The following is a 24,015-nucleotide window of genomic DNA, read 5'->3' as shown; positions in this document are numbered from 1 at the left end:
GAGTATTGGAGGAAGACTGTTGTTCCGCTTAGAAAGGAAAAAGAAAAAAAGGTAGGCACTGCACAAGGGAGAGATGGGGGCCATGTACATTGTGCGAAGTGTCATTGGGCCTTAATAGGAAGACAGTAGAGGAAACTCGTAGTCAAAGTTCCTTGGGAAAGACGAAATATTGACTCCCAGGCGTGATTCCGCGGGAGAAGATAGTTGGTGGAATAGACCTGGAGCGGCTAGAATACTTATGTCTCGAATGCATAGCCTGCATCTGTGGACTCCGATATGGTGTAGTGGCCAACATGATGCCCTCTCATCCAATGAGAGGTTAGGCATAGCCCCGAGTTCGATTCTCGGTTTCGGAACATTTTTGCGGTTTGGAAGATTGTTTTTATCCTGACGGATTTTGTTTACACACTCGAATGAGATGGATAGATCACATCACCATTCGTTTGTTTGTTCAGTGTTTGTCAACACATGTAGGACTCGCGCTTGCTTCCACTATCTAGCAAATAGGTTTTTTTACGTTCAGAACACTGTCCAAACATTAAACATGCTAAGACGACTCCCCGTGGCATCGCACAGCTACACAACAATATGTATGGACCATACGCAGTCATAGGAGCAGAACACTAGAGCAAAACTTCAATGGAGTGAGTGCCCGCGCACACCCCTTCCTTTGGCGGTTTGTTCTCAGCTCAAAACCTGTACCATGGGCCCTGGATAGCCGAGGCCCTGGGCCTTGCTTGTTTAGAACACCTCCCCGATGGCACTGAGACGAAAAGTTTCGGGTAAAGAGGGGAGGAGGAGGGGGGGAGGGAGGAGGACAGAGCCCCGCGGGGACTGAGATGGGAATGAACCCACCACACCACATCGATTGACTTTGCTGGTTTTGGGGTTTTGGTTATTTCGCTGGTTGTTTGGCCGTTCGGGATTGTTGATTTCAGGGTCTTCCTTACGCCCCCATCACGTTGCGACTGTCATTGTTCTTGACAACGGACCGAGGCTGGAAGCCTGTGCGTCCCCGCTGTAGACGAACGGTCTTGGTAGGCCGTGCCGGTGAGGGCTGCTCGCCCCCTTCTTTTTATACACCCAACCAAGGTGGTGCGCGTCAACTTAAATGCCGAGGCATTGGATCCAGATGGCTTGATGACGCGCCTCGCCAAATGGGCTTGATGAGCTGGGTCTTCGTCCTCATTGTCTCCCTCGCCCCAGACAATGGGAGCTATGAGAAAGGTCGCACCTCTCTCACTCACCTTGAATAGTCATTGAGTTCCCCCACTCTTGGAGGTGGTAAGGGGGTTACCAGGTACACTGACCCCAAGATATGCAGGCCAGAAGCCTACTCTCTCCAAATAGCCACGAGCTCCTGGCCAGCTTGGTGCGACAACGACCGGCCCTTTTATCGAAGGGTTGACGCTTCAGATGGTGGAGGGTCGCGGAGGGGGGAAAGGTTAACTTCTGCAAGGATTGGCACAAAAGGGCCCGTAGCTGCGATTGAAGACGAACAAGCTGAACCAGAGAAGGAAGTTTGATGCGCCCCGGCGCCAGGGTAGGTGGTAAACCAGAAACAGGAACCGGACGCCGGACCGGGTCCGGAGCGGACATCCGACCAAAGGCCCCGACTCCCCTGCTGCTGCTGCTGCTGCTGCTGCCGCCGCCGCAGTAATCCTGACGCTGCAAGTGCTCCTCCGCCATCGTCAGTACATATAACCAGGCTAAAGGGAGTCCCATAATACCCTGTGGAGCCCGGTACTGTCGGCGCCGTCTGCTGTCATCTCTCCCGGGCTGTGTCAGCGCGTTTCGTGCTATGTGTCGGCCGTGGTGGGTGCGCGGACCCATGGTCCCGCTCCGCTGACGGGACGCTCCTCCGACTCCCTGGTATCATATGGATGAGCAAACAGGCAGTCTCTAGGGATGAGAGCCGTTCAGTCACTGTATTGGGATTGTCGGGTTCCTGCCAGGGGCAGTCGGGGAGCGGAGGGGCTACAGGGCGAAAAAACAGACAAGGCGACAGACAGGCCGACGATTGTGAGACATGGAGAGTTTGGGACCAGTCCTGCTCGACGCGCTGCGTCCTGCCTCCCGACCTCCCCCTCCTGCGTTAGGTCTGCATGGATGATGAGACGATAGTAGAGAGGCATCCTACTACCCGTGTGAACGGAGTGGTGCTTTTGCTGGCTCTTCTTCCCTCCTGTTTCGTATTGGAAATGAGCTACGGTGTGAATAATAGTGTTTAGTATCCGTATACGCAGTCAGCCAACATGTACCATTTCGCTAGGACGAAAGGCAATGCCGATTTCCCGATCAAACACGGGTAGGACGGAGCTTGTCGTACCTACAGAGTGATCAGACTGGGGAAGGGGGGAAAGAACGAGGCCCAACAAAAAAAAAATCGGCTGACGAAGATCCCAAGACCCCAAGACCCCAAGACCCCCCTAGGATACCCGCGACCAACCAGTTGGAGGCGTGGCGCGTCGCCCAGAGACCTGGTGCGCATAAGCTATTTCAGGCTAGAGTCACGAGCACCACTGCAAACCTACGCCGTCCCCCTTCGCCCCGCCCCCCCCAAGCCAAGAAGAGGCACAGACCAGACAGGTTGCCTCCCGGCGCCAAGTGTGCATTGCATCCGGTCCATCCACATTTGCTCACCCCTTCGTCCCAAACATAGCTACGTTCTTCCGGGTGGCGTGGTTTTTCTTTATCGATTCCTTCGCCTGCCGCAACTCTTCTCATTTGCATATCTTCTTCTCTTCCTGTCTCTCTCTCTCTTTCTCTTCCTTTCATATACCCCTCTACGCCTTCCGACCGACGAAAAACCGTTCGCCATCAGATCGACCATCATCTGTCGCATTCCGCTTAACCGAAAGGCAATCTTAACACCCCCCGACACCGACGTTGTTAGCCGAGAGGACAAGTAATCTCTTGACACCGCACTCTCCCCTCTCGCTCCTTTCGACCTTCGAACGCGCATCGCCCGTTCTCCTTTCTTGCAACCGCAAATACCACCAAAGCAGCACATCACACAATGGCCGATCACGATAAGCCCCCCGCGTACGGCGGCCCTCCCCCCCAGCAACCCCAACAATCATACCAGGGCTACGGGTCGCCTCCTCCTCCCGGCGGCCCCGGAGGCTACGGCCCTCCTCCCCCGGGCCCTTACTACTCTCCCGGCCCGGAGATGGGATACGGCCCCCAGGGCGGCCCCTACCCGCCCCCCGGCCAGTACCCTCCGGGACAATACCCTCCCCAGGGGTACTACGGCCCGCCGGGCGGCCCGCAGGGCCCCTACCCGCCGCAGGGCGGCTACTACCAGGACAACCGCGGTGGCGGTGGCGGAAGCGGCATCATGGCCGGTCTTCTCGGTGCGCTCGCGTGCTGCTGCTGTCTTGACTGCTTGTTCTAAGCGAGCGCGTGCGTCCAAGAAACAACCAAGGCGGAGTGCGGACTACCAATGATACCCGAACCCTCGAAAGGGCGACAGAGTTAAACCGAGAAAGCCTGATCGGGACGAGCGAGACAAGAGGAAGGGAAGGGATCGATATGGCTTGGGACCAGTGCGATGCTGAGACGCGCGGCGTATATAAGCAGATGTTTATCCTCCGCCTTGCGCGGCAAGGTCGGCATGTATACGACAGAACCAGCCGGCAGACTCGGGGAAAGGGAGCGATAGAGCAGCAGCAGCAGCAGCCGACTGGGGCGGCGCTGCGCTGAACTGAGCTGAGCTGGCAGTACATTTGCATTGTCAATGGGAAAGGGGGGCTTTCCCCCGTGTGAGTTTTGCGCGGCGTCAAAAGGGTGACGGAATCTTATTCATTCTCGTGAGCAATCAAGGAAGGAAAGCTAGCAACGGGCGCTTCGGAGGCTCGCGTGGAGATGGTGGGGATTTGCTTCTACGCTTTACGCAAATTCCCCTTCTCGCTTTGTTCTGCGCGGGATTCGGGTTTTTTTTTGTTGTCGGTGGATTTGAAGAGCTTAGGAAGCCTAGGAAAGGCCGTGATGCGATCGCACCCTTCCCTATAGACGAGTTCCGAAGTAAGTAGCGGATAGCATAATATCATCATGGATCCAACTTGACCTCTACCCCACCTCTCCCTCCTTACTGTGTGAACGTGAACGGAGCACGCCCGTGGGCTGAGCTGAGCTGAGCTCGAGTACGGGGTACAAGCCTGGACCGTCCGTCACCGAGGTGGCTTGGCCGACTGCACACAATGCGTCCTAGGCAAACGCCATGGTTTCCACCAGGCAGAGCACGAACATTGAGCCAACATAGAACGGCAGGCTGCAAGGTAGCTACAATCAGATAGCTATTCATGTGCAATCCAAAAATATGTACATCTATGCTGCGCTTTTGTACAGCTCCTCAAAGTCTCGCCGGATGTTGGCCATGCAGTCATTAGTGTAAATCATCCGCTGCACGTCGGGCGAGGCCCACTTGTCCGGGACGGAGCCGGCCGACTTGTGCTCGGCGAACATGCGGTCGCGCTCCTCCTTGGCCTTGCCCTCGCCGAGGTGCAGCTGCTTCCCCGACAGAAAAGCCATGTTGACGAGCTGGGCGGTCCAGTCACGGCGCGAGAGCTCGTACGCCTTGAGGCAGCGCCGGAGGGTCTTGGGGTCGGTGTCGGGCGCGCGGGAGAGCACCTCGGCGACGACGGAGCCGTCCTCGATGGCCATGGCGGCGCCCTGGCTGAGATGCGGGAGGGTCGGATGGCAGGCGTCGCCGAGGAGGGCCACGGGTCCGTCCGTGTGCACCCAGGTCGGCAAGGGCTTGTGCATGCGCAGGCGCCACTCGCAGACCTCGCCGTCCGGGACAAGGTTGAGCATGCGGTGAACCAACGGGCAGAAGTCGTGGAAGACGTCGAGCATGGCCTTCTTGGAGCCTTTTGTGGTGTAAGTGGCGTTGGTGGTGGCGGCAAAGTTAGAGTCAGGCTGCGTCGTGGATAGATTGTACATGTTGTGCGAGGAGACGGGGTAGGCGATGATGTGGCGCTTCTCGCCTATCCAGCGAACGACCTCGTCCGAGTCGAGGAGGGCAAGGAGCTCTGGATCATCAGCCATCTGCTCGCGAGTAAGCATGATGCGGTAGGCGGCTTGACCGGTTTCCTCCTCGCCGCCGACGGCACCAACGGAGTTGAGGAGGGAGCTGCGGACGATGCTCTTGATGCCGTCGCATGCGAGGAGGATGTCGGGCTCAACGGAGTAGGCCTCGCCGCCGCGTGGCTGTGCCGTGAAGATGGGCTTGGGCGCAAACGAATCGATGGATGCGAGCGCCGTCGCGAAGTGGAACGTGATCGCGGGCTCCTTCTTGCAGGCGTTGTACATACCGCCGGCGAGCGAGGACCGGTGGTCGTTGCAGTGCGGGTGGCCGTACAACCCGCGGATGTTGGGCATGTCTACGTGGGCGAGCTCGACGTTTGTTGCCCCCTCTGTCTGCAATGTCAATCCCAAGGGCTCTCTTTCTCTGTCTCTCTCTACCTCTCTCCGGAACAGGGTGCGGGGAGCGTTTACGTCTAATGCTTGAGCCTTTAACGTCGGTACACGTCTTCTCGATGTCGGGCCAGCAGCCAAGGCGGTCGAGGACCCGGACGACGTTTGGCGGCATCTGGATTCCCGCGCCAACGAAACCGAGATTGGAAGCCGTCTCATAGACGTCGATGTGTTTGAAGCCTTTCTTGGCTAGCGCCAGCGCGCATCCCAACCCACCCATGCCTGCGTGGGATCATGTTAGTCTGGAGAAGTACGGAGAGACGGGCGTGTGGTACCGGCGCCAATGATGGCGATCGTCAAGTCTTTTGGGTTTGACATGGTTCTGGAAACAGATGCCGTAGTGTTTCTCTGAAGCGTAGTAAACCGTAGAGGTCAACTCGACCAGATCTTACGGAATTTCCATTCCATCACTTTTTTATGAAGTCGGCGCGTCGAGACTCACGTGGGGAGGAAGCGGGGGATCGGAGGGGGAGCTCGGGGTTCATCATCGGCTTGGGAAGTGGGGAAGGAGGCACGAACAATGAGGGGGAACGCGGACGGTTCGGTATCTCCTAACTCCCCCCCCCCCGGCCCATTGTAGGTTGGTAAGGGGGCCGGGATCGCAAGACGGGAAGTGAGAAAGGTTTGATGAGCTATCATCCAGGCGCTGCGGGGTTAGTGCGAACATTAATTACTGCCCAGCTCGAATTCGGGCTGTCAAAGTTGCTGGAAGATTCATTCATCGTTGGAAAGACTCGGCTTATCAGGCGGGTAGGCGTCGGGTGTGAATGTCGGCAATGCAATGATGGATATGTGTCGAGGGTGCTGCGCTGTGGTAAATGTGGCTTGCTAGCTGCATATTGACAGCTGCGGTTGTCACGGCGGATGGATAGTGTGGCTTGGAGCGAAGAGGCTGTCCAGGTTTAGGGAACATCCCCGCGAGAGAGCGTCTTGCTACCCCGGTGCCGAAACTGATATGATTTGCTTCAGTTGCTTAAGTCGTTCAGTGGAACCCGATCTTCCCTAGCTGGTCGAAAAAACGGCTGGGACATGGCATGCGGCAATGCTGTCGATACTTTGAATCGATATCAAGGTTCCCATCTCATGTGATGGCTAGTATTTATGTGTGCTCAGGTGCTGCTCGGGACTGTCGTGGTTGTGCCAAGAAATGGTCTTCCTCTTTCACTGATAGTTTCCGCTAGCCCTTGTGGGGTAATTGCCTCGGCATGCTTGGTGACGCAAACCAACTCTTCAGTGGCTTGTGGGCATAACAGCTGTCGATTCCCATGGTTGGAAATCGCATCCACGGGGCCGCACCTCGGCGAAAGCTTCGTCTTGCGAGCCGCATCGAGTACAGAGAGGTCGGCTTGCAACAAGAGTTAGAAACCAAGGCGACACGTGTTGCCAGTTTCCTCGGCGAGTCCGCGACGTAGGGCGTTTGTTTGCCTTCCAACGGGTGGCACCTCTACACAGCCACGCAACCACGCACCCCTGTGGCCGTGGCACCGCTATTGGGTTGACCGGTGAGGGAGCATGTTCAAGTGTGGAGAGGGGGTTCCTGGCGGATTCGCCTTGTCCGCGCAGGGGGCCCCCGGTTGAGGCATCGCGGGCGACGACCAGCCGCAACAAATGAGGTTTGGTTTCCACGTCTTTGTGTCGTACTTCGTACACTACGTGTAGTGGCAAACAAACAAAACAATGTTCTCTGTGCTGTGCTGTGGAGCAGAGAGTAATGAAAGGTGCTGCTGTTCCCCCGGCTCCCCAGAGAGACAAACGAATGAGCAACTGCAGCTGTGTTCAGGGGTAGAAAAGGGCTTGGATCAAGGAAACAAGGTGGTTGGCTAAGATTTGGTCGTCGTTGTTGGGACGAAGCGCGCGCTGATCTATTTACGACGTGCGTCAGCGTGGCGCGTCAATAGGCGAGACGGCGAATGGGGTTGTGTACTGAGTGTACCTAGAGGGTTTACTGAGTGCATAGTACGGATACCTAGGTAGCACATGAGGTACGGATAGACAGCAACATAGTTTCCTGCTCACAGATGGATGCTGTCGCTGACTGATTGCCTGGTGAGTGTACTCTACGTATTCGCGCACAGCCCGAAAGTTAATCGAGGAGTGCGTTGACAGCGTGACGGGTGATTGGACCGCAGGCCACCAGCGAAGCTGCTCGAAATGCTAATACCTAGTGGTGGCACAGAGTCATGGCGAACCGCGACGGGATCCCACTTTGTCCCGCAGAAGTGACAGGGGCCCGTTTCGTTTGGAGCGAGCGGCCAATGAAGCCGCTGATGTCACAGGTCCAGGATCTCTGAAGCGAAGTCGGATACCTTGTCTTTGCGGGCCCGCAGCAGCTGAAGCAGCAATAGCAGGTGCAACCACCCCTGCTCGGCACCCTGTAAGGTTGCATCCTGCACCCTGTCCAGCCAATCAATCAATCATATCAACTCTGGTCAAAACCCTTTGACTGCCATTGCTCGGCACCGTCTTCTTTTACCTCGTCGACTCTTCATTAACTGCTTGTCCGCCCGCTGATCTTGGAAGCTGTCCGTCACCGCGGTGCCTGCTCACCACCGACAGCGGTAGATAGCTCAACCATACGCTGTCCCCTTTTTTCTTCAAAGCGACACGAGTCAAAACCGCCCTACAACAAAACTATGACATCTATTCTGCTGGTCTCGTGAACGACATCCCTCTCTCCCTCGGTTCCCTCATTTCTCCCCGGCAGAGAAGAACGCTCTTCCTCGGCCACTTCGACTCCACACCTACCCGACGACTCTATCCACACTTCCCTCGAGCCTGGCCACAAGCTTGCGATTGGCTATTGACGACAGGTCGGCACAAATAGTGCAAGATGTCGGCAACTTCCACCACGACGCCTTCAAGTTCGGCGTCACTGACGGGGACGCTTGCCTCATCGTTGGCCTCGTCTCTGTCAACAGCCCTGTCTGCCACAGTCTCTGCCACCATAAGCCCAAACGGAACCATATCCTCTTCTGTATCATCAACCACATCCGCGTCGCCCCCGCCCACTACTTCGGTCGCACTGCCTGGTGTTAATGTGGAGAGATATCAAGGGATAACTCTGGTTGCGTTCCTCACTGCTCTGGCAACTGGTATCACGGTTTTCGCCCTTCAGTTTATTGCCTTCTTGCTTCTGCGGAACAAGATTGCGCGCATCTTGTGAGTGGGCCTCCTCTGAATCATCTCCGTGGCCTATGGCTGACAGAAACGCGGCAGTAAACCAAAGACATATCTTGTTCCAGAACGCGAAAGAACAGAGAGTCCTCCAAACACGCCATGGAGCCTCCTCAGTACAATGATCCACTACAACGAACGCGAGATCATCAAGAAGTGCGGCTTGGACGCCTACTTCTTTCTCCGCTACCTCAAAACCCTACTTACAATCTTCATACCTATTGCCGTCATTGTCATCCCTATCCTGACCCCCCTCAACTACAGCGATGGTGTGGGTCATGACTTGGTCACTGACGCGAAGAACGAGACCATCAACGGAACGAGCTCCGCCCGAGTCCGTCTCAGAATCAGAGCCGGCGAATCGGCCAACAGCGAAGCCAAGGATATTCCTACAGGCCTAGATACCTTAGCCTGGGGCAATGTTAGCAACACCCATACCGGCCGGTATTGGGCACATCTGGTTCTGGCGCTGCTCGTCATCATATGGGTCTGCACAGTCTTCTTTTTTGAGCTTCGCGTTTACATCAAAGTCCGACAGGATTACTTGACGAGTGCCGAGCACCGCCTCCGAGCCTCAGCCACGACCATCCTTGTCAACAGCATTCCTTCCAAATGGTTGTCAGAGGAGGCTTTGATGGGTCTGTTCGACGTGTTCCCTGGCCAAATTCGGAATATCTGGCTCAACCGCGACTTGACCACACTGCTTGAGAAGATCCAGCTGCGCGAAAGTATCCACTTGAGATTGGAGGCCGCTGAGACGGAGCTCGTGAAAGCTGCAAAGAAGAAGCAACTCAAGGTGAAAAAGAAGGAAGACAAGGCGGCCAGAAAACAGGCCAACGCCAAGGGGCCAACCAGGCAGGAAGAAGCCCTCAGGCGGCAGCGAGAGGATGCCGAAGCCAAGAAGAGGGCCGAGGCTGGTCAAGGTTTCAGCTCTGGCGAGCACGAGGATGTTCCCCACGACATCAGCGCGATCATCGATGAGAACAAGGACCCGAAATCAAGACGGTCAAGTACCTCGTCTTCGGACTCATCGGACGACGGTAATCAACCGCAGTCCAGGGGCTTCGGCCTTGGGCTTCTTGGGGGCGGCATTAATAAAGTCAGCAAAGGCTTCCTCGGCGGTGTCGGCAAAGCCCAGCAAAACTTCAAGGAATTCAGCGATGATGTGGAGGAGACCGTTGAGACAACCAATGGCTTCGCGATGCTGCATCCAAGCGAACGTCCTCGCAGAGTCCAAATTCTGACCGAAGGCGAACGACCTGAAACGCCCAAGAGTACAAGAAGCATCACAGAGCAAGCCGAGCCATCTACGAATACACAAACGTACAAGACGCACTCCCGAAATGTATCCGGCGTCTCCCAGGCCACCACCGACCAGAACTACAAGCGAAGTTACGAACCATTTGGCAACGGTAACACGGTGCGCAAAGTCAGCAACCTGGACCACATGTACGACAAGGAACAACGCAAGTTCTGGCAATTTTGGAAAGCCCCTGCTGGCGGCTACGCATCGCCCGTGCCTCAGGGATTCAACGAAGGCGAATTCCCTTTTGGTCAGTCAAAAGACAAAACTATGTGGCAGAAAATCAAGGCCTACGTTCCCTTTATGGGCGGAGCCGAGCAGGCACCCGTCGACTACCCCGAATCCAACGCCATCGGTGGCGAGTACAAGAACATCTTGGACGATGATGCCGAGTGGCGCAAGTGGGTCAAGGAGAAGGACCGGCCGATGCACCGGCTACCACGATGGGGCTTCCCCGACTGGCTCGCCTGGCTTACTTTCGGCCCCAAGGTTGATACCATCTATTGGTGCCGGTCTGAGCTGGCGCGTTTGAACGTCGAGATCGACGACGATCAAGCTCACCCTGAACGCTACCCTTTGATGAACTCCGCCTTCATCCAATTCAATCACCAGGTCTCGGCGCACATGGCTTGCCAAAGTCTCATGCACCACGTCCCGAAACACATGTCACCCCGAATCAACGAAGTTTCGCCCAAGGACGTCATCTGGGACAACATGGCCTTGAAGTGGTGGCACGAGTCCATCCGGTCTGGTATCGTCACCGTCGTCATTGCGGCCATGGCCTTTTTCTGGGCCATCCCCATTGCCTTTACGGCTTCCATTGCCAACATTGACAGTCTCGTGCAACAGTTTCCCTGGCTGAAATGGATCAAGAAGGATCCCGTCGAGAAGGTCGCTGGTGCCATCGCTGGTGTCTTGCCCGCTATCCTGCTCGCTCTCCTCCTTTTGATTGTCCCCCTGATTCTCGAACAGCTTGCGCTCTTCCGTGGCGTCAAGACCGGGTCACAAAAGGCCGAGTTCGTCCAGCGCTTCTATTTCATTTTTCTTTTCATCCAAGTCTTCCTCGTCGTGTCGATTGCTTCGTTCTTTGTTGCATCATTCGACGAGCTGTTGAGCAACTTTGAGCAGCTCTCAAATGTTACCAACATTCTGAACATCCTCGCCAGGAATCTGCCCAGGGCATCCAACTACTTCTTCTCTTACATGTTGCTTCAGGCGCTCTCTGTCAGCTCCGGAACACTGCTCCAAATCGGTGGCCTGCTCACTTGGTATTTCCTGGCTCGAATCTTCGATACTACGGCTCGCGACAAATGGAAAAGGAACACGACCCTCTCGTCGATTGCATGGGGTCAATTCTTCCCGGTTTACACCAACTTCGCCTGCATCGCCTTGGTGTACAGTGTAGTTGCGCCCTTGATTTCCCTGTTTGCAGTCTTGACGTTCGGTCTGTTATGGTTCGCGCAGCGTTACAGCATGTTGTACGTCACGCGCTTCGAGACCGACACAGGTGGTGTCCTGTATCCCCGCGCGATCAATCAGACGTTTACAGGCTTGTATGTTATGGAGGCTTGCTTGGCAGGCTTGTTCTTCATCGTCCAGGACGAGAATGGAAAGAATACTGCAACGCCGCAGGGCGCCATCATGCTGGTAACGCTTCTCCTCACGGCAATCTACCAAGTTTCGCTGAACACGTCCTTCGGCCCCCTGTTCCGATACCTGCCTATCACTATCGAGGACGAGGCGGTAATCAGGGACGAGGCATTCCAGCGAGCTCAAAACCGACGTTTGGGACTCACCAACGACGACGACGACGATGGCATGGGGGACGAGAAGACGCCGATGTCAAATGGTGACCGAGCCAGAACAGGACCTCGCGGTATTGAACTGCAGAAGATGAACAACACGGGTGCGCCGAACCGGAAGCCATCGACGATGCGTCGGGTCAAAGACGTCGGCCACTGGGCCAAGCGGGAAGGCAAGAACCTCCGTAGCAAGACCTGGAACCTGGGAGCAGCTCCCGTCCACACGGCAGCCGAGTACCGCCGCCAGCAGCGACTCAAGGACCTCGAAGCCCAGCGGGCGCTCGGGGAGGCGCTGTACGGCGGGTTCCACGACGAAATCGAAGACTTGACGCCCGCTGAGCGTGATGCACTCGTTAAGAACGCGTTCAAGCATTACGCTCTGCGAGCACGAGCACCCGCTGTGTGGATCCCCCGCGACGATATCGGGGTCAGTGATGACGAGATTCGTCGCACAAAGGAGTACAGTGAGCACATTTGGGTCAGCAACGAGGGAACGGCGCTGGACAGTAAGGTCCGCGTTGTGTACGGTGCTAACCCGCCGGATTTCTCAGAGATTGACATTATCAATCTCTAAGTCGTGTTGATACGGGGTTGTTTTCTTTTCGAACCATGTGATATACAAACATACGCATATACCCAGCCGGCGTTAGGGGAGCCTATCAGTAGTGGATAATAGTCTTAAAAAGTAGCATTAACAGCGTTAACTATTCATTAAAACATACTCTCGGTTCAACACAGTGGAAGTTCGCTCGCTCCATGAATAGTGATGTGAGATACGTAAACCATCGACACAAGGAAGAGTTCAGACGATGTAATCATACCCGGCTTATAAATCAATCGAGAACGATGACGTTGGGGATTGGCTAAGATTCAGTCAGAACTGGGCGAAGGCCGCATTCCCCGCACTTTGTATATACCAATGGCGGTCTTGTTCTCAAGCCCGGCGCAGTACCAAACTTCACAGTCCACATACACACACTCTGCTTTTGACGCCAAAACACACCCCCAGACGAAAAGACGAAAGGAATCAAGAGGATAAAAAATGACCAAGTCGGGAAAGGCCTCGGCCGTCGCGAACGGAACCACGATCGCCGAGGCGACGGAGTGGGAGGAGGTTGAGGGCAACGTCTACTTCCCACCCTCGGCGGTGCGGGCAGACGCTCTGGAGAAGTCGGAAACGACGACGTTCTGCCCGTGGAAGGGGACCGCGAGCTATTACTCGGTCAAGGTCGGCGGTGAGCCCCCCCTCCCCCCCCTTTTCCCCCACATCTTTCGCCACGTCCATTGTCTCTTCGGCTGCCCTGTACTGCTACACAACCTCGCTGCCTGAGATGAGCGGCATAGGTCCGCTAGGAAGAGAAGTGGAATAGGGCTGACGCCAGGGTGGTTGGCGGCACAGACGACAAGCTGAAGGACGCGGCTTGGTATTACCCTGCGCCTAAGGACGGGGCCAAGGAGATCAAGGACCACGTCGCCTTCTGTGAGTACTCCGAGCCGCCGTGTTGGGGGAGACCGTTGGGCTGAAGGATTGGTATCGTCTAGACAAGAGCAAAGTCACTGTTACTGTTGAGTAAAAAGGGACTCTGAACGAGCTGCCGGGTCAGACCGCGCGCATCGGGCTTGACCCCGGACGTTGCTTAGAAGGTACTAGTTTCGCCGGTGGGAGAATGGCGAGAACAAATCCGGTTCGGAAAGTTGCCACACCTGTCATCCCTGGTTCGGATATTTGAGTGTCCTTGAGTGAAGAATTCGCCAGTGAAGGGTAAGACGTGCGCGTATCTGACGGCTCCGACCGTGGGGCGTGAGCTTGTGAGCGCTTCGATATCGGGGGTGAGTTCATTATGGATGAACGGGAAACGTACCAGGGGGTCTGCCCAAAAGTGATTCTCGTCTGGGATCAACTACTCAGCCACGGAAAACCGCGCCGGGACCCGCGCACATAATGAGTACTGCAGGGCTCAGGTCTACACAAACGCATGGGGTCCGGTGGGTAGTGTATGGCACAAATACCATCATCACACTTTTCATGATTGTCCTATGAACCTGGGTATCCCTCTCTACGTAAGCCATAACCGAAGGAAAACTCATCACAGGCCTGTCTAGACCTCCACGATCTCCTCGTCGTCGTCATCGAGCTCCTCGACCGTTGAGCCGTTGGTCAGCTCCTTGAGCTTCGGCTGCTCCTCGCCTTCGGCCGGCTCCTCGTCTCTCATGAGGACCTGCACCAGCCGGTCGCAGGCGTCCTTGACGCCCTCGTCGTTGACCCGCGCGTGCGTCTCTCGAATGATGGGGTAGACCTTGACCCGTCTCAATAGATCGCGGCCTTCCCTAGTCGTTGTGAAGAGAAGCAGCGTTTCAATGTGAGTCTGGATGATCTTCGGGTCCGAGTCACGCTTCTTGTCGGGCGGCAGCAGCTGCAGGTCAGGAAGCATGCCCATGGTGTCGTCTTCGTCGTACTCCTCGCTGCCCGTGATTGGAAGAAGAATATACGGCAGAATATCGACCTCGTCCTCGTCCATGAACGTTGAGTGGAACTGGATCTCGAAGGCGACGTTCTTGATGGTGCTCGCGACTCCCTTTCTGCGGATCTCGGACGAGTGCTCGGTAAAGACCTTGAGCTTGGTGATGGGGATGACATCGTCGTAGTCCTGCCTCGTTACGAAGTGCTGGCGCACCTCGGCGTGCTTGGTGAGATCGGCGAAGAGGTAGGCGAGGTAGTCATAGTTGGCATCCTTGTTGTAGGCGCCCTTCTCCTTGACGAAGAGATCGACAAGCTGGTTGAGAACCAGGTCGTTGGACTTGAGTTCTGCGGGCGGCGTTTGCTTCTTTGAGACGATGCTGTTGAGACCATCCCACTTTGCCAGGTTGGCAAGTAGCATAGCCATCGAGTTGGCGTTCGGCTCATCGGGTTTCTATAAGGGGTGTCAGTCGATTTATGATGTCTCTGTGAGGGTGTTGCTGTGCCTACCACAATCAAGTCCAAGAGAATATCAATGAACCTCTGATCTGTCGCAACGTTCTCAAGAACATCCTTCTCAGAAGTAAGGTTGATGAGGATTGTGAGAGCATGTTCGGCGATTTGCTTGAATCCGTTAGTTGAGAGGCTGCAGCCGAAAGAGCCCGATTATGAGTCTTGCGTACGGGATGATCTCTGACTAGAAATTTGAGATGCTTGACTGGTGTAAGATTCTCCGACTTGAAGATTGAAGGGTCCGCCTGAGAGTAGCCGACCAGGTTCTCTATGGCCACTTTTCTGAGTTGAGGGTTGGGATGAGCGATGAAGCCCACGAGCTGTCGTTGTATGAGCGTGAGTCCACGTGATGCTTTGATCATGCGGCCTTACCTCTTCCAATTCCGTTGGCATTTTGATGTTCCTCAAGTTTATATGCTGTAAAATTTAAGGGAAATATGCAAATGTTCGAATAAGTGCCAGCTTTTAACTTTGTTCCAAGAAAATTGTCTCGCTTTCTCTGTAAGACAGGCCGAGAGAGTCACTCGCAGAAGCTTTTTGGTGGGGTATTGTGGCGGGGCAGTCGCTGTGTCCGCCTATGAAGTCAACAACAGGGCGTTTGATTGGCTAGAAAGTCTTTGCAACCCGCTAAAAGCCGGTCCAGGGTTCTGGGAACTTCAGGCGCGGGGCAATCGATAAGAAATCAAAAATTTCTGGCTCGGGCACAAAGGGAAAAAAAAAAAAAAAAAAAGGCAACCGCCAATCCCGCATGCGTTTCGCTCTCCGTCACGATCACATTGTGTCCGAGTATCTCGAAAATGGGCAAGGCAACCACCCCGACCGACCGCCAGGCGCGCAGGCACAACCCCCTGCAGGATGATATCCTTGCTACGGGTCCTTTGAAGAACAAGGCCCCTAAGCAGAAGAAGAAGGGCAAGGGCACCCAAGATGACGACGACCACGGCGAGGGTTTTGTCGATGCGACACGCAGTCGCACCATTCTCAGGCTAGGCCGTGAGCTAGCCGAGGAGGACGGCCCCGCGAAGCCAGCAGCCGCTGCGAAACCGACCGTCGACCTTTTCGGAATCGAATCAAGATACGGTGTAGATGTTGGTGACGAGCAGGCGTACGAGGACGAGGAGGCCTGGGGTGAGGAGGATGAGATTGTTGAGGAGATTGAGATCGATCCTGAGGACCTCGAAACCTATCGCAAGTTCTTGCCCGAAGCTGAGGACGATCCTGCGGCGATGTTAAACCAGCACGGTTGGGGCAGCAAGGGTCCCGACGACGAAATGGCTGGCGGTGGCACCAACCTGACCGAGCTCATCTTGGAGAAGATTGCTGCACACGAGGCTGCCGAGGCTCGTAAAGCAGCCGGTGTACCGGCGGTTGACGAAGACTACCAGCTTCCCCCAAAGGTTATCGAAGTCTACACAAAGTAAGTGGTGTGGCCGGGTGTGTTGCTGTGAAAATCATTGCTAACCATGACTAGGGTCGGCTACATTCTGTCGCGATATAAAAGCGGCCCCCTGCCGAAACCCTTCAAGGTCCTGCCAACTCTGCCGCACTGGGAGGACATTATCCAGATCACCGAGCCTCAAAAGTGGACACCTAATGCCGTGTACCAGGCGACCAGAATCTTCTCGTCCTCAAAGCCCCTCGTTTGCCAGAAGTTCATGGAGATCGTCGTCCTCGACAAGGTCCGCGAGGACATCTATGAGAACAAGAAGCTGAACGTGCACCTTTTCAACGCGCTGAAGAAGTCCCTATACAAACCCAGAGCGTTCTTTCTCGGCTTCTTGTTCCCTCTGCTTTCTAGCGGCTGCACGATTCGTGAGGCGCACATCGTCTCTGCAGTGCTTGCGAGAGTGTCGGTGCCAGTGCTCCATTCCGCTGCCGCCCTGAAGGGCATCACTGAAATGTACGTGTTTAGTTTATCGCATGTATTCTTGCAAGAATGCTGACATCATTGTAGTGCGGCCCAGGAAGCCTCGCAAGGCACCGAGGGTGGTGGAGCTGCCAACATCTTCATCAAGACTTTGCTGGAGAAGAAGTACGCTCTTCCGTACCAGGTCATTGACTCGGTCGTTTTCCATTTCTTGAGGTTCAGAAGTGTGGACCCAGCATCGATCAAAGAAGGCCAGTCGGTCTCCGGAGACATGGTCAAGTCGCTGCCTGTTGTCTTCCACCAGAGTTTGTTGGCTTTCGCCCAGAGATACAGGAATGATCTAAGCGAGGACCAAAGAGAGGCGCTTCTTGACTTGCTCTTGACGCATGGTCACCACTCGATCGCACCGGAAATCCGAAGAGAACTGCTGGCTGGCAGAGGGAAGGGTGTAGCGGTTGAGGAGCAGGCCGCTCCATTTGACGGCGATGACACGATGCTTGTTGACTGACCGAAACGAAAATTGGGATATGGGAGTTGGAGCTTGGCCAGCCCCGGGGTACTAGAAGGCGTTAGCAGGTCTGATTTGATACCCGTAATCCTAACCGAATGGATGCTGAGAAACCCACGGCCGTATTACCTGTTGTGCTTATGGATATTGAGTGTGCTCTCTCTATTCCAACACCTTATCGTATGACTGAAGCGGACAAGCACTTCGTACCCATACTTGATTAGGGTCCTGCCACTTTAACGATTTGCCAGGTACATTGTCGCTGCTTCTCAAAATACGTCGCCAACGGGGGTAAGTGCACATCAAAACGGCACAGTCTACCTAGGTAGGTGTCTGGAGTGACACTTTCCCGCCCTATGATACAAATAGATATAGCTTCACCTTCAACATCTCTTTGTCCCTACCTCATCGATTGGGTATTATTTTGCATTTCTCCCCGTTTCCGTATCTACCTAAAACCGACCTACTCTATACCCTGGAACAACCTTTTATCTCACTTGGTTCTATCATTTCCACTCAACATCATTATTCACCTATAGGGTCAAAGGGATTATGGTCGATGCTTCTATTCTTAGGAGCACTTATGGAACGACCCGGGAGCGACCAACCGTTAGGCGTCGTGACGTCTCCAAACCCCTTCAGCTTCCGAAGGAGGTCGTAAGACTGTGGGAAACTTGAGAGGACAAATATGGATACTGACGGGTGTCACAGTTCGTCCTCACAATCGTACCCCGCAGCCCGCCGTGATATGCAAAGGCTCTCATTCAAGACAGCTCTTCAAGTCACTTTCCCAGACACTCCAGGCGATAGCTGGGATGGTAGCAGCACGCCTAATCCAGTTCTCAGAGATGGTTACTTTGGGAAGTCGACGACAACAGAGTCCCCTTCATCCCGATCGCCAACGTCCCAGTGGGCTCCCTGGCTCACACCCAAATCTACTTCTACTAGGCGGTCGCCCCAAGATCTACTGTTGACACCGATGCCAACACTCGCCTTTGATCCACCAAGGTCCCCCAAAGAAGGATTCGAATAGGTTTGGTTCCCTGCCGGGTACTGGGCGGAAAGAGAAATTGTCTCCAAAGCGTCACGAAGAAGCAGCGGCAACAAACGTTGGGAACGGTTGATCAGGCAAAGAAAACCTCGAGAACCTGCTGGCAGCGAATCTGGAACCCACCCTCGGAACATTCTCGGTACCAGCGAGCCCTTAAGTCCCATGTCCGAGGAAGCCCTCGTCTTATCTCTACAACAACCGGGAACACCAGGAACCCCTGAGCCAATGAGCAGCAGTGGCAAACGAATGCCTGGCATCTCACAGACTATGAATACCATGTCTCAAAATGTTGGAGATAAGGTGTTGGGTTTTCAGCCACCTCTAATATCAACCCATTGCAGGCAATCCGCAACAACGAGCATCAAGAGTCGGAAAGGAATCAACCTTCCCTCCTTTTTTAAGTTCAAAGTAGTGGGTACCGCCGCTTCGAAATTGCACAATGCTCAACTTCTGACACTTGTGAAAAGAAACCAGCCGAAAGCAATGCCTCAGTACCATATCATCAGCAGGTGACCGAGTTGATGAAAGACACTTCGACTGCATCGGTGACCAAAGCTCTGAGTTGGTTCACCAACAAAGAAGAGCAGCCCGGGTCGAAACATGGAACTGGCTGGTTTGGAAAAGCGCCATGGCATCGAAAAGACTCTGACGAAACCGTCAGCAGTGTCCCAAGTTCGGTTCGGGAAGTGCTGGCTGGGAAAACACCACCAGCAACGCCCGATCCCGACAGTTTCTACTACCGTAAACCCATCAACCCGCTGTTGCGCCCAATGCTCAGAGGCTAATGTCAAATATCAGGCCAAATCGACTATACCACAACCCCATATCCGGCTGGAGTGAGCGCTGTCATTGAACCTTGAAAATATCACGTGTTAACGGTCCAAATAGGAGGCCACCCGCGTAAAAACTCCACCTACACACGAAGAAACCGCCGACGGAAAGCCACGCGGGTTCTTTACCGAGATGCTACCGCCTAGAAGGAATGAGGACACCTGGAGCCCGTTGCAAACTTACAAATCGGCAAGTGCGAAGCGATTACAGGGGAAATGTGGTGATACTCTTCCTAAAAAGCCCAAGGAATGGTGGGACGCGAAGCAGCGAACGCAATCCAGAAAACTGACATCGCTGCCAAAGTTTGAGTTCGACGTACCGGAGCATCTTCCAAATAGCCCGATGTGTCCAGCAAACCCCAAACATACCTCGGGCGGCAAAGGGCTATGCATCTATCACGGGAGAAGGAAGACGGGGTCTACGCTCAAGGTTGAACATGAGCGATAGACGCCAAGGCTCGGAAGTATACATCACCTTACAGACCGAAGAGCGATGGCGAGAGGGGATCTGATTGACGAGTTGATGTCAACCATACAGTGAAACCTTGTATATACGCAGAGATTGACCCCTAGAAGATAGTCTTGTCCCCAGCTAACTGGCATCATGCATGTCTAGGTGCTGCTAATAGTGTTTGGATGGGATGAGAGGCGAAATTACACGACGGTAGAAAGTGTGGCGCAGCGAGCTCTAGTACTCCACTAACAGTGGTTGGTTGTGGCGGGTGAACCTAGCAGCTGAGGCTGAACCTCCCGGCCCCAAAATTCGAGGCTGCCAAAGTCCAAATCATAGGTGCTTCATCGTCAATTCCCGGCGTGCTCAATTCGCCCGGCTCATTGCGTTTTCGGGCTATTCTTCCAGGCTATCGAAAACTCTAGACACTCACTTCAAACCCATTTGGTACCGCCTTTAATCTCTACAATGGCCGCTGTTGAGCAGGATCCTTTGCTCCTGCTGCGGCAATCCATCGCATCCAAGCGACCTGCAGTCCCGACAGCGTCCGCCGATGCTTCTGCACCCGAGGTGCCACTCTCGAAAGCCACTCATCTGCTGTTCTCCCACCCAGCTCCCATCTCAGTATCTCTTTCTACGCCTACACGCTTCATCTCTAGCGACCGCCCCGTCGACTTACGATCGATCTACTTCGCGTGGCTGAATAAGGATGTTGCTATTCCCGAGTACAACGCAAGTGCGACCCGTCTCAACGAGGAGTTAGGCAGCCTCGGTAAGGTCCAGAATCTTGCCTTCGTCGAACGTCTGGATCTGTTCACCTGGTTGGAAGGTGCTAGTGAGGAGAGTGAACACATCAAGCCGTTGGCTGGCGACAAAGAAGGCAAAGAGGGGGCTGGCGCGAGCGCGTCCAAGACTGCTCCGGCGACGGCGGCAAGCCGAGCTGGACGTGGCACGTTGGACCCCCGACTAGCGGTCATCTACAACGGGGAGCGCAAGATGGGGGACCGCAACTCTGTATTGCGCGGCGTGAAGCCTACAGTAAGTTGCGCGTGGCCCCAGATGTTGATTCCCGTGTGACTAACGCGAGCTTTGCTAGGACTTTTCCCATGTCCGTAAACTCGCCGTTCCGTTTGTCCAGAAGAAGCCTCACGGTGCATCGAGCACCGGCACAAACCCGTCGCTCCCTATCAATCAGAAGCCTCCGACGCGTCGGCCGGATCCCATCATCCTCCTGTCGCCGTCCGCGTCATCCTTGCTTCGCCTGTCCAATATCCGATCCTTCCTGGAGGGAGGCCGTTATGTGCAACCTGATGGCAGCGCCGCTGCCAGTATGTTGCACGTCTCTCGCATTATGAAGGATATTGACCCCTCGCGGCCCATGCGCTTCATCCTCGTCGAAGGCCCCGAACAGTTCAAGCCCGAGTACTGGAACCGCGTCGTCGCTGTGTTCACTACGGGTCAGTCGTGGCAGTTCAAGAACTATAAGTGGAGCTCTCCTCCAGACCTGTTCCGCCGCATACTGGGCATCTTCATCGGCTGGCGTGGTGAGCAGCCGCCTGACAGCGTCAAGGAGTGGGGTCACCGCGTGTTGCAACTCGGCGTCGACAGATGGCGCGATGGTACTGGAGCTCAGGAGGCTGCGAAGTTCAGGGACAAGGAGGCTGCAGAGTCAGTCTGGAGGGCCATTGAGGCGAATATGAAGAACAAGGGATGGACGAAAACCACCGCGCCCACCCAGCTATAAGGGATGAAAGGGGGTGCGATCAAGGCGGTCACAATCAGACAAAGACGATGAAAGCCTCTGGGCACTCGCACCAAGATGGCCACAAACTTACATTGTATGTACCAACAAATGGGGCTGGAAAATAAATTACAGCGAAGGCGTTCAAGGGCTATGTTTACGCCGGGCGGTTGGCGAGAGAATGCAGCCGGCAGATATTCTATGAGCTAGCTATACTGGGTACCATGATATCAAACTTTTCCGTGGAAGAGGGGCTTGAAAAGAAAATACCACCTCTCTGACGACCGATGAGATAGTGGTCAATTATGCAGTCAGTGTTTGGCCAAGGACTTTGGCTTCCATCCGGCGAAGAAGGTTGAAGATTTCGTCCAACGGAGCGCCCATTGAGTAAACTGGCGTTGCAACTAACTTGCTGGTCATTGATGTTGAGGGCTATCGGCTATTTGGACCGGCCATATTGAGCTGCCCCGGGTTCCTGGTTCAGACACAGCGGGGGCGGGGTCGGAGTCTGACGTCGTTGTCTAAGAAGGCTACGAACCTTGTGGCCGATTACCTGGCCCGACACTACGGGTTTTTTCTACTTACTTGAAAATGATTTTGAAGGCTCGTCCGACGGGTTTTAGCGCGAGACGCATGTTGGGCGAGTCGTCAGGGTGAGGTGTACGTACGTTCGGCCGGCGCAGCATTTGGTCGGAGCCTGCAGACTGGGCTCTGCGGGGGGAGGCGACCAGGTAGGGGTGGTGGTCGGGCTCACCCAGGGGACCAAAGGAAGTCAAGAGGGCAACATGCATCAGTCACGTCGGATCCGGAAGAAGGATGTGTTGGCCGAGGCGAGCTATTATGGCCTAGGGAGGCAGCTCAGACAAACACGATGACTTCAGGGATCACGAAGAACCTTTAGAATCGGTTTACACATAAGCCATAAGCCCTGCATTTCACCCTGAAAACCTGTTTCCTAGACTCACAAGCTGCCTCTCCGATGTTTTGATTTCGCCTGCAGATTGGTAGTCAGCTAGCTAGCTAGGTACAAAGAGTGTAAGCTTGGGCTGGCGTGAGGTTGCCGGAAGTCCGGGTTTGGCTCCGACTGCCTGTCTCTCATGCCTAAGACATGGTTAAGTTAAAGTACCTACTATGTAGTGTTACAGGCAGAGGCTGAGTGCAGGACAAGGAGATGGAAGTGAACGTAACCAGTAGGTGGCTTGACTGGCGTGGTTGGTCCAAGGCGATGTTGCGTAACACGCCTCCCGAGATACCCTCCGCTAGAAAGGGTGGCTTAGCATGGGCGTGGACAGCTACACTACCTAGGCAAGCTGGCTAAAAAGAGCTTTGGACAAATGATCAAATCGGGCGGAGGCTTCAGGAAAGGTCTCCCCACCGAGGAGGAGGAAAGGTAGGGAGCTCGAGGAAGCGCGCGACGCGTGTGAGGCATGGTTGGAGCAAAGAATATGACCGACGTTCTAGGAAGGGGGGACCTTTGAGGAGGAGCTGAGGCGTCCCCTTTTGGAGGGGCAACACGAAGAGCAGTGACCAAGCTAGCCGGGGAGTCCCTGAAAGTACTTCTAAAAATTTAGACCCTTACCCCATCCATCCATCCATCCATCCCTCCCTCCCTCCTGCTGCCCGCGCAACCAAACAGACTGAACGGGCTGTCAACAATAACGGTGCAATTAATATTTGTTTGCTCCCAGCGGACGCGGGTCTCGCTCCCCTTCCTTACCTCTTCCCTCGCTGAAGAACCATTTCCCTTGAAACGTCGTTGCATCACGTCTGCAATCTCTCCGGACTTGTGTCTCGGCCATCAACTTCTTACATCCGGCATTCACGAAACGGAAAGCCTCGAGCTTTTGGATCCGACGCAGCTGCATTTTGACGTCATCTCGGTGAGTTGCTTCCCACGCACGCATGTCGCAACACATGTGCCCAATCATCGCCGCGTCTCTTCCACCTTTGCGAACGACCGAGGAAAGACGGTGAGAGACCAACCATACTGTCGGGATTTTGTTTTGCTGTTTTTCGACTCCTACTGGCTGCGGGTGTACCTACCATCTCAGCCCGGACTAGCCTGCCCTGCGCTGCATCTTCGGGTTGTTGCTCTCCCTCCTCCCCGCGGTGCCTGCTTCCGTCATCCAACATCGACATACGCATAGGCATCCCTGCTGTGCAGTAGTTGTCTGTTCGACGTAACACGGCGGGCTGCGAATTAACAACAGAGCGGATCCCTACCAGATCCGCGGGGAAGCAACTGTCAACCTTCTTCCGTCTGCCTCCAACTCGACAACTGCTTGCTTCTACCCACGTGCTACCTACCTGTTCAACTGTCTATCCTCCGTCTGACACCACTACTATTGCTCCTCCACTGCGATATTTCCCGCTGGCGAACGCCTTTGCTACTTTGACTCTACTACTTCCTCGTGACGCTGCTGCTGACACCCTCGCTACCTTTAGTTCTTCGCTTCTTTTACTTTTGCCCCTCATCACTCCGAAGAACGATCGCTTTCGAGTAAAACTTCCGACAACTATTCGCTATCGGACAATCTGACAACGGATGCGGCACTGCTGATTAGGGCAGTTGAACGACTCGCTGCTTCCCATAACGCGATCGCGCCGCTCGGGAAACGCCGACTAGCTTCGCAAATCTAGACGTCACATCACCTGCTCAGCCACCGTCGACACAGCGTTTGGCCTTGCTGAGACGCCACAGGACAACTTGCCCGCACTCAGTCAACACTTCCGATAGTTCGACTGGCAAGGGCAGCTTCAACATTCCCAAGTGCATTCCGACTGAGCGATTCGTAGACAATTTGATACTTTGGGCCATAGAGGAGTGCCTCAAGCCTGG

At 54.8% G+C, this 24,015-nt stretch overlaps 7 protein-coding genes and 1 non-coding gene across 8 annotated transcripts; 6 read left to right on the top strand and 2 right to left on the bottom strand.

Moving 5' to 3' along the window:
- Positions 1-270: 270 nt before the first annotated feature.
- Positions 271-356, top strand: GLRG_13085. The gene has a single exon. It is a non-coding gene; the product is annotated as a tRNA-Glu (tRNA).
- A 2,663-nt stretch (positions 357-3,019) lies between these two features.
- On the top strand, positions 3,020-3,397 carry GLRG_02886 (uncharacterized protein; the record flags this gene model as incomplete). The annotated part of the gene is made up of 1 exon (XM_008093571.1): positions 3,020-3,397. One exon carries the CDS (start codon positions 3,020-3,022, stop codon positions 3,395-3,397), a length of 378 nt encoding a protein of 125 aa, XP_008091762.1.
- Positions 3,398-4,329: 932 nt separating this feature from the next.
- On the bottom strand, positions 4,330-5,796 carry GLRG_02885 (uncharacterized protein; the record flags this gene model as incomplete). Its single annotated transcript, XM_008093570.1, has 3 exons — positions 4,330-5,417; positions 5,500-5,700; positions 5,754-5,796. The coding sequence occupies 3 exons, from the start codon at positions 5,794-5,796 to the stop codon at positions 4,330-4,332; spliced, it is 1,332 nt and encodes a 443-aa protein (XP_008091761.1).
- A 2,512-nt stretch (positions 5,797-8,308) lies between these two features.
- On the top strand, positions 8,309-12,331 carry GLRG_02884 (uncharacterized protein; the record flags this gene model as incomplete). Its single annotated transcript, XM_008093569.1, has 2 exons — positions 8,309-8,637; positions 8,695-12,331. 2 exons carry the CDS (start codon positions 8,309-8,311, stop codon positions 12,329-12,331), a joined length of 3,966 nt encoding a protein of 1,321 aa, XP_008091760.1.
- A 468-nt stretch (positions 12,332-12,799) lies between these two features.
- Positions 12,800-13,331, top strand: GLRG_02883 (uncharacterized protein; the record flags this gene model as incomplete). Its single annotated transcript, XM_008093568.1, has 3 exons — positions 12,800-12,992; positions 13,157-13,237; positions 13,300-13,331. The coding sequence occupies 3 exons, from the start codon at positions 12,800-12,802 to the stop codon at positions 13,329-13,331; spliced, it is 306 nt and encodes a 101-aa protein (XP_008091759.1).
- A 525-nt stretch (positions 13,332-13,856) lies between these two features.
- On the bottom strand, positions 13,857-15,121 carry GLRG_02882 (uncharacterized protein; the record flags this gene model as incomplete). The annotated part of the gene is made up of 4 exons (XM_008093567.1): positions 13,857-14,669; positions 14,726-14,839; positions 14,899-15,048; positions 15,101-15,121. The coding sequence occupies 4 exons, from the start codon at positions 15,119-15,121 to the stop codon at positions 13,857-13,859; spliced, it is 1,098 nt and encodes a 365-aa protein (XP_008091758.1).
- Positions 15,122-15,525: 404 nt separating this feature from the next.
- On the top strand, positions 15,526-17,103 carry GLRG_02881 (bystin; the record flags this gene model as incomplete). Its single annotated transcript, XM_008093566.1, has 3 exons — positions 15,526-16,145; positions 16,200-16,628; positions 16,683-17,103. The coding sequence occupies 3 exons, from the start codon at positions 15,526-15,528 to the stop codon at positions 17,101-17,103; spliced, it is 1,470 nt and encodes a 489-aa protein (XP_008091757.1).
- A 2,800-nt stretch (positions 17,104-19,903) lies between these two features.
- Positions 19,904-21,179, top strand: GLRG_02880 (Cdc73 family RNA pol II accessory factor; the record flags this gene model as incomplete). The annotated part of the gene is made up of 2 exons (XM_008093565.1): positions 19,904-20,473; positions 20,532-21,179. 2 exons carry the CDS (start codon positions 19,904-19,906, stop codon positions 21,177-21,179), a joined length of 1,218 nt encoding a protein of 405 aa, XP_008091756.1.
- Between the last annotated feature and the right edge of the window lie 2,836 nt (positions 21,180-24,015).

This window comes from Colletotrichum graminicola (genome assembly GCF_000149035.1).
Source record: "Colletotrichum graminicola M1.001 genomic scaffold supercont1.8, whole genome shotgun sequence".
In the NCBI taxonomy this organism is placed as follows: Eukaryota; Fungi; Ascomycota; class Sordariomycetes; order Glomerellales; family Glomerellaceae; genus Colletotrichum; species Colletotrichum graminicola.
Note: the sequence above shows the minus strand (reverse complement) of the source record. Positions and strands in the feature narration are given on the sequence as shown.